At 42.3% G+C, this 9,180-nt stretch overlaps 1 protein-coding gene across 1 annotated transcript in view; it reads right to left on the bottom strand.

Annotated features, from left to right (window-relative positions):
* Window positions 1-2,411: 2,411 nt before the first annotated feature.
* The window catches only part of LOC144702458 (fatty acid amide hydrolase-like), a 28,572-nt gene continuing 21,803 nt past the window's right edge, over window positions 2,412-9,180 (bottom strand). Inside the window, exons 17-21 of the mRNA XM_078574513.1 lie at window positions 3,307-3,371; window positions 3,160-3,221; window positions 2,989-3,084; window positions 2,789-2,899; window positions 2,412-2,707 (exon numbers count right to left, since the gene is read on the bottom strand). Of these exons, the coding sequence (XP_078430639.1) occupies window positions 2,813-2,899; window positions 2,989-3,084; window positions 3,160-3,221; window positions 3,307-3,371 (310 nt within the window). The 3' untranslated portion in view covers window positions 2,412-2,707; window positions 2,789-2,812. The remainder of the gene's footprint in view (window positions 2,708-2,788; window positions 2,900-2,988; window positions 3,085-3,159; window positions 3,222-3,306; window positions 3,372-9,180) is intronic.

Below are 9,180 nucleotides of genomic sequence, written 5' to 3'. Positions count from 1 at the left end.
CCAACGGAAAACAAGTGTTAGCACCAATGATGATGATTATAGAGAAATAATGGACGACTAGGATTGCTTCAACTTCAAATCTTGTTATTTGACGATCCAGAAGTCTGATTAAGCTGAAAGTTTGAGAGACTCTTTGTTTTCGCTCCCTATTCCATCTATACCCTCTGAATTATAAATAGAGGTGTAGATCATTATCAAATTCATCATTGCGTCCTACTCATGTAGGCTGATTAAGATAGTGAGTTTGTGATATCTATCAAGCTCGTTGTTGGTGTATTGGGTGTGTGGGAATATGCAACAAAGAGGAGGGGGAGCTTAACTGCACTCACAAATCACCGTGATCCTAGCAAAATGTAAGGATCTAAGGTAAGTATCATTGCCTTACGTTTTTCTTTCTCGACATCATTGTCACATTAGATTGATTTCACCATTACATTGCCTAGCGTCCGTATAGTTTCTAGTCATATCTTATGATTTCCACTTCACTAGTTTGTCATTACCTCACTCATTTGACACACTTTTTACGTCACTTTCCTGGATTCCTCTTGTCATCATAATTTCATCCTTGTTCTTGTTCAATCTTCTAAAATCTTAATTATTACCATCTACTATCTACTATGATCATCTTAATTATACTACTCATTATCACCGTCTCGCCTCACATTTTCTCGTCACTAGGCTCTGTATTTTACGTGTCTCGTCTCAGCACACTAATCCCTATATTAAGAATATTAAATCCCTAAAGTACCAACGATGAATTATAAACCTTATTTAAATTATCAGCGAGTTTATGAGCGACTTCAAGAGCAAAGCAATGAGCAAAATGTGTAACTTTTGAAGCAAAGATAAAGGATGTAATAACTTAAGGTGGTTCCTTTCAAAGAATGACCACAAACCATTTACTTTGACTTTGTTTCATTCGTGGACAAATTCAAATCAGGTTCTGAAATATATCTGACTTTTAGATCTACGGGCCAGTCAACCCCGGCCTTGCACATGAGCATAGGGTACATAGACTCAACTTTTCCATAAATTTATGATAAATCAGTCTTGATCTACAGGGCCTACAACTTAACTGAGCTGACATGCTGCGCTTTCCACTATTCATTTATCGAACAAAGTTGAGTGCTTTGAAGATAACACCAAGTGATTTTCATAGGTGAGAATTCAATTGGCTTTATGTAAATTTATTAGTCAAACTCAAAAACACCAACACTATACCAATTCATAACTAGATAGCTCAAAGCTGGAGAGGTGCAATGAAGATCTAGGAGTGTGAGTAGTGCGAGCTCAAAAGCCTCTCATACTGTTTGGTGGGCAGGGGGCATAGATGCCAAACCTTACCTCTATCTATCGTCATAGAAGCTATTCCTTTGAAAGATTATGGTTCTCAGGTACATTATTCATTAATCATCCAAACCAACTAAACCAGGGAAGCTGAAATGGAAACGAAATTGTAGGGTGAAGAATTGGAAGTTTGATTGCACAATTCACTTTTATGCTTGTTTCATAGAATGCTCCTAAACTGGCACCTTTTGTTCGTTACTGTCAATCCTCTGAACCTCACAAGTCAAGTTCATACTGAACTTCTTGCATAATTTGCTTTGTCTTGCTTATGACGAAGCTTAACGTGTGTAGGCCTTCTTGTTGACTCCTTTGAAGGCCAACTACTATGTCAGAGCAACAGAGAAGCCAAGTCGTCAACAGTCAATACTGAACTTACTACACTCTCTTTCCACGTACATGCCATCACTATTGCAGCCAGAGTTACCACACCTGCATAAGAGAGGTTAGTGGAGGGAGGGAGGAGATATACATTTAAAACCATCATCAGTGTCAACAAAATGTCATGTCAAGTCAGGCATCCGGAGTCCATCAATCTCACACATCAAACCGGTAGCTCAAAAGCTAATGTTGCTGATTACTCATCATAAGCCTAATCACTGTTAAATGTAGTGATGCTCGTGACATGGTAGTAGGGTGCTACCATTTGGATAATAAACACAAAAATCAATATAAAAGATATTATCTGAAGCTTTGCTCAGCTTTTGTTTGTAATGGGGGAATCTGCGTTCGTAATCAGTTTTCCGATAACGGATAAAGGATAATTTTATGTCGAGAGAGCGAGAGAGTCTGAGAGAGAATGTGATGGAGAGAGAGAGGGAGGGATAGCATGAGAGAGAGAGAGTGGGTGTGAGAGAGAGCAGAAGAGCAAGGGGAAGGGACGAAGAGAGAGAGAGCAAGGGATAGCAAGAGAGAGAGGAACGGAAGAGGGAGTGAGAGAGAGGGCCGACTATCGTAATCGGTTATCGGCCCCTTTATTATATCTGCATAACAATATCCATTATCATGATCCATTTTCCATCCTTGAACCATTATCTGTTTTCAATAACATTTTGTTATTGGCCGCATTTCTCATTTTTCCAGATAACTGATATCAAGATATCCGATAACAAATATTGAGTGCAAATACCATTAGTAGCACCCTACATGGTATAAAGAAGACTTAGTTACCTTGTCCTGATGTTGCTGGTACGGATCACAGTCGTCATTCATCACATCTTCAGTTATCTCACGATCATCATGATACTTGCCCAATGAAGACACTTTCCTCTACTTCTGCAGACCTGTCACACCTTCTGCCCCTGATTATGAGAGAGGTGGACAGTTGCCCCCAGAGGGCTCATGCAAGATTGTTCTTCTAGTTCTGCAACAGCAATTCAAAGATAAAGCGAGAGTAGCATCACAGTACGATGGGACACTCACTATCTGCCCCATCCCACAGCACCTCATCCTAGATTCCTCCCAGTGCCTAAGACTTGTGGAGAAATCCCTGGCTGGTCTGCTGGAGGATGTCATAAAATGAAGAGGGCCTGCTCGTGCTGCCCGAGCACAGTTCCTGCATTGGAGATAGATAGGTCAACAACATGCGGGCACTTGCAGATAATGAACGCAAAATAAGTACAAGGAAAAGCTGTGGCCAGAGACATGGATGGCAGCAGCAGCGCGTAGAAGGGTTGCCTCTTCCCATGGCCGTCCAATCAGTTGGAAGCCAATAGGCATGCCTTGCTTATCCTGGCCCACCTACATATCCCACAAGCTCCTTTGTCAGGGAAATATCCAAAATTGATGATTTTGGATTCAATAGATTGGACTTACAGGCACAGAAATTGCAGGGAATCCGAGAAGATTTGGTGCCAAAACAAATCTCTGGAGATAAGCTGCACAGAAATGTAACTGAATATGACAAGATGACTTGCAAGGGCAACAGTTTTATAAGTTAGTCACGTCCAAAGAGCAGGGCACCTGTAACCTCAAAGTTTGACTCCCCACACTCCAAGGCGGCTGGGAGAATTATTGGGGCAATCATGCTGTAATCAAGAAAAAAGTGTAATTAGCTTCAACAGAACTTTTTGCAATCCTTAATCCTGAGACACCATGATCTTTGTCTAGTTTGATCCCAAATGATTGTTTTCATCAAGTTCATCTGTTTAACTAAACCTTTTTTCAAGCCTATCTGGCATCTATTGCAGATGAGGGAATAACAAGTAACACATAATAAATTCAACAAGCGAAATAACAATTTATTGGCAGTCACCGGCCAGCCAGATCATTAATTGAATGGACCATTAAATAAATCTCCATGCAAAAGAGGAATTCTCTAAGTCGACCAATTTTTGAAGAGCTGTGAACCAGGATCTCTCTTTCCATTATATATATATACATATACATATATATGGAAAGAGACACTTGTGAAATCATTTGTTGGAAAATGCTTAAAAAATATCATCCATGTTCCAAACATCTAATTCTAAAAGGTCTATCGCCAATCTTTGGTACTAGATCATAAAAATTGGATATAAGATATTCTAGCTACTACAGCTTATGGCACCGAGAATCTAGAATTATTGCCCCTACTTGATGGAAGCAGGTAAGGAAGATTATATAGAATGAGGCTAGAGAGAAGAGGTCAAAATGAATGGAAAATAAGAATGTCACACTCAGCCTGTGCGTCTTCCACTCCTCGTTTCGCCCAGGACCACCTGCAAGCAAAGCTGCTTGATCTGTGGCCCATAAGCTACCACATCAATAGTTTTGCCCAGCAGTTGGATCGCCACCTCGTCCACCCAACTCGACCCACATCTCCTGGAGTGGGGCTGTACACGACCCTACGAAAACTAATTTAATGACAGTGGCTGTGCAGAGGCAATAACTTGCATCATGGTAACCGTAGAGGCAGTACCTTTTGCAACTGGAGAAGCAATGGCTTTTGGCAACTGGAGACGGGCCACAAATGCCCCAGTCATGGCAATGGGCTGCACAGTGGCAGCCACAAGTGTAAAAGCTGTAGTGGATGTTGTGGTGGCATTGGCTTGTGCTGCGGTGGCTGGTGAGGCAGTGCAGCACAGTAAGAAGCAGCGACAAACATGGTGGAAGCTGCTGGTGTGGTGGCGGCTGTGGTCATAATGGTTGCCCCTGCCAGTGGTAGGTCATCTTCTCTGATGGGTTCTTGGGTTACTGAGCCCTTGGGGATTGTGGGCCTAATGGGCTTGTAGGCTGCACGAAGATGTGACTGTGCATCTCTTCAATGCACTTGAAGTGGGGGTGGTAGAACTGGTGCCAGGCAAAAGCACCAAAGCTTGAAGTTCAATATACTCTAGGTGAGGACTTAAGACTCTAATACTAAATTCATAATATCCTGTTTGGGACCCCACTACAGTGTATCTTAATTTATTGTTACAATGAGAATGATCCTGATTCAGAATAAATGCAGAAGGAAAGATGAGAAGAAAGGGAGAGGAGACAGTAAAAACATCGGCAGTAAGAGAGAGAGAGAGGGAGAATAACGGGAATTACTAAGAGGAGAGAGGGATAGAGAATGAAAACTTCAGAATGATGAAAGCTCTCATGGTTTTCAGGCCACCTTTGGGAGGGCTACATCTATTTAAGGAGAGAAGACTAGGAAAGGAGTAAGGACCAAAAGGCCCCTCAGAAGGACTGGGGTGGGCTAATCCAGGCCATCCTCCACCCAGATTGCCTCTAAGTTATCCTCCTCTAGATTCCATTCATCACCCTAAGGCATTCCATATCCATCGGCAGCTTTTCGGGGCCAACGTGAAATGAAGGGAAACAGATCGATTGAGAATATTCATCCACAAAGGTTCCACACACAAATTAATCACGAGAAAGAAGGAACAGATCGATTCAGAGGAAAAGGATGGGTAAGAAAGGACAGAAAAATGGAACTCCCAGATAAGCCTCGCGCCTCTAGATCAGAGGATCTCTGTACTCCAGCAAACAGCCTCCAGCCGCTTTGGGGAATTTTGAATCTTGAGTATCTTTGTTGAATGTACTCTGATCCCTCTTCCTTCTCCTGTTGATGCTCCTCTCTCTGCTGAGAGCAGAGAATACCTGGCGGCTAGGGTTTGAATAAACAAAACAAGACGTTCTTACCTTTCTTCCACGCTGGATTTAATACCAGCCAGTCACAGAGTCCGTGGGGCCCACATACTTTAGTCATGTGGACCACTAAACACAGGTATTGGCCACTTATAAGACGTGGCCCATTTACATCACTTATAAAGGGAAAAATAAAGAAAATAAATAAGAAATGAACTAAGATAGATAACTAAGACAGATAGCTCTAATCAACACCCCCCCGCAACTTGGGTATGAATGTTAATCATGCTCAACTTGATGATCAAATGCTGGAATTGCGGTCCTGGTAGCCCTTTGGTGAAGATGTCCACCGTTTGTGCAGCGGATCCCACAAACACTGGATTGATGACTCCAGCCTCAATTTTTCCTTTGAGAAAGTGTCTATTCAGGCGAATGTGCTTGGTTCGATCATGTTGAATCAGATTTTGGGCAATGGCTATAGCTGACTGATTGTCACAATACAAAGTGATGCTCCTTTTTGAATAAAGACCAAGTTCTTCAAAAATCTCTTGAATCCACACAGCTTCACATACTCCATGTACCATGGCTCTATATTCTGCTTCCGCACTAGAGAGAGATACAGTATCCTGTTTCTTGCTTCTCCAGGTTACCAAGCTCCCTCCAATAAATGCACAATACCTTGTAGTTGATCTGCTGTCAACAACGGAGCCAGCAAAGTCTGCATCTGAGTACACTTCAAGTGTCACCCCTCCAGCTCGTGTCAACAGTATACCCTGGCCTACTGTGCCTTTTAGATTAAGATAATACACGGCGCGCTGCCTGCATATGAATTTCACGAGGGTCATTCATGAACTGACTCAGCTGGTTCACTGCATATACAATGTCTGGACGGGTATGATTCAAATAAATCAATTTGCCAACTAGCCTCTGAAAGGACTCCTTGCTGACTGGTGCACTGTTTTCTCCAAGATCCAGCTTTACATTGATGTCAACTGGTGTCCCCGTTGGTTTTGAGGAAATCATCTTTGTTTCCTCCAATAAGTCCAATATATATTTGTGTTGTGACAAGAATATCCCCTCACGTGAATATGCCACTTCAATTCCCAAAAAATATCTTAACTTTCCCAAGTTCTTGATGTCAAATAGTTAGGCCAAATTCTGACTCAAGGTATGAATTCCATCCTCATCATCTCCTGAAATAATAATGTCGTCAACATAGACAATCAATATTGTCTGTCGACCATCAGAACTGAATTTAAAAAACATAGTATGATCTCCATTGCTGTCTGTAACCAAGTGCCTTCATTGCCCGAGCAAGTTTCCCATACCAGGTCCTCGGAGACTGCTTGAGCCCATACAACGCCTTCCTTAGCTTGCATACAACGTTCACTTGGTTAGTTAACTTATAGCCAGGCGGAATGGACAGATATACATCCTCTTCTAATTCTCCATGCAGGAAGGCATTTCTGACATCATATTGAAATAGACTCCAACCCAGCTTAGATGCCAAAGCAATTAATATGCACACAGTATTAAACTTTGCGACCGGAGCAAATGTCTCAAAATAGTCAATTCCTTGGGACTGAGTGTAACCTTTGGCCACCAGTCTAGCCTTATATCTGTCAAGTGTTCCATCTGCCTTGTACTTTGTAGTGTACACCCATCAACAGCCCACTGGTCTCTTACCTGGTGGTAGCTCCACTAATTCCCAAGTTTGATTGCGTCTAAGAGCTTCCATTTCTTCATCCATCGCCATTTTCCACTCAATGCTTTGTAAGGCTTTTTCCACATTCTTTGGCACCTGTGTACCCACTCACGAATTCACAAAAACTTTGTATCCTGGGTTCAATTTTTTATAAGAAATGTAATTTGCCAGTGGGTACCTGCTGTCGGTTCTGCAACTTCTTATTCCCATGCGTAAAGCAATTGGCCACCCCAGATCATCTTCACCTCTCTCTGCTGTCTGCTCCCTTTCCACAGTTATCAACTCTTCCTCCACTGCTAGCGGCATCTCTTCTGGATGTGTAGGGACACTTTGTTCTCTTGGATTCTCCCATGAAGTTTCCTCCTCACCAGACAGTTCCTCTTCACGCAATGGTTGACCCTGAAGATCTCCATGTAATGGTTCTATGTCCAGATGTTTGTCTCTGGGTATCACAAGAAATTGTAGACTAGATTCTAACCTTGTGGAATGTTCAGACTCCATTTCTTCATTTTCTGAATAGAACATAGCTCCTTCACTGAATGTAACGTCAGCAGAAACATAAAACTTCCAAGTTACTGGATGATAGCAGATATACCCTTTTGAGTACTGGAATACCCCACAAACACACACTTCCACGCTCTAGGGTCAAGTTTTCCTGTTGACATACCATGGACGTGTACATAGGCTATACACCCAAAGAGCCTCAGTGGAAGACCTGTGTCCAGTCTAGCACTTGGGAAGAAATGCATCAACAACACTCTCAGACTACGAAGACCAGTAGTCTTGGCTGGAATTCGATTTATAAGAGAGGCTGCAGTCCGAACTGCTTCTCCCCAATAATATTTCGGCATATTTGTCTGAAACAGCAGAGACCTTGCAAAGGAGAGAATGTGCCCAATTTTCCTCTCCGCCAGTCCATTCTGCTGCGGTGTATAAACACAAGAGGACTCATGGACAGTTCCGTGGCTTGAAAGATAGGAACTTACAGTTGAATTAAAGAGCTCCTTACCATTGTCTGTCCTGAGTCGTTTGACACTAACTTCGAACTGAGTCTTAATCATTCACAGAAGTTCAGGATAATCTGGGGAATATCTGCCTTTGACTTGAGCATATAAAGCCATGTAAATCTACTGCAATCATCAACAAATAGTATAAACCACCTACAGCCTGACAAGCTAGATATCGGGCATGGCCCCCACACATTACTATGAATAATTTCAAAAGGTTTCAAACATCTCACATTCAACAATTTGAAAGAAGACCGTCTATGCTTAGCCAACTGGTAGGTTTCGCATGAAAGAGTACTATGATTAATTCCAGTAAACATAGAAGGAGAGTAATCTTTGAGGAGATCAAAAGATGGGTGGCCCATCCTCCTATGGAGCATATAAATCTTCTCCCGCAAGCCGGTCGAACTTTCCACTGAGGAGAAACACTTTGAAGCGCAATCTTCCAACACCAGCAGTCCCCTCTCCCGACTAATGGATCCAATCCTCCTCCTCGATACCTTGTCATTCAGAAAACATGAATCATGATCAAGGACAAATCTCCATCCAGTATCAGTAACAAGTTTCTGAATTGAAAGTAAATGAGATTTAAGTTCTGGCACATGCAAAACTTCCTTTAAAATCCCAAGCTTGATAAATGCAACATCACCAATCCCAACAACAGGGAGATACCGTCCACCAGCTGTAAGAATTTTAGAAATTTCAACACTTCTATAGTTTACAAGATTAGCACGATCAGGTGTCATATGGTCTGTTGCTCCAGTATCTAAGATCCACCGGGTGCCGTCTGTAACAGATAAGGATGTAGTACCACAAAAAATAAAAGAATCACCTGAGCAGGTCAGGGAGGTTGACGGTTGATCCTTCGACTGCACTTGTTCACCACCTTCTGACGAAGTAGCAACATATGCATTCTTCGATGACTGCTAGTTCTTGTAAGCAAGCTTCCAGCATGTTTCTTTGGTATGTCGTTTCCTTTTGCAATAGTTGCAGAACAGCTCGTCCCGTGGATCAGCTCCTTGCACTTGACTTGGTGCCATCTTCAGGTTGGCATTCGGCTGTATAGAT

The sequence above is a fragment of the Wolffia australiana genome, chromosome 4 (assembly GCF_029677425.1).
Source record: "Wolffia australiana isolate 7733 chromosome 4, ASM2967742v1".
Lineage (NCBI taxonomy): Eukaryota > Viridiplantae > Streptophyta > Magnoliopsida > Alismatales > Araceae > Wolffia > Wolffia australiana.
The sequence above is the reverse complement of the archived record's forward strand: the minus strand, read 5'-3'. Positions and strand labels throughout refer to the sequence as shown.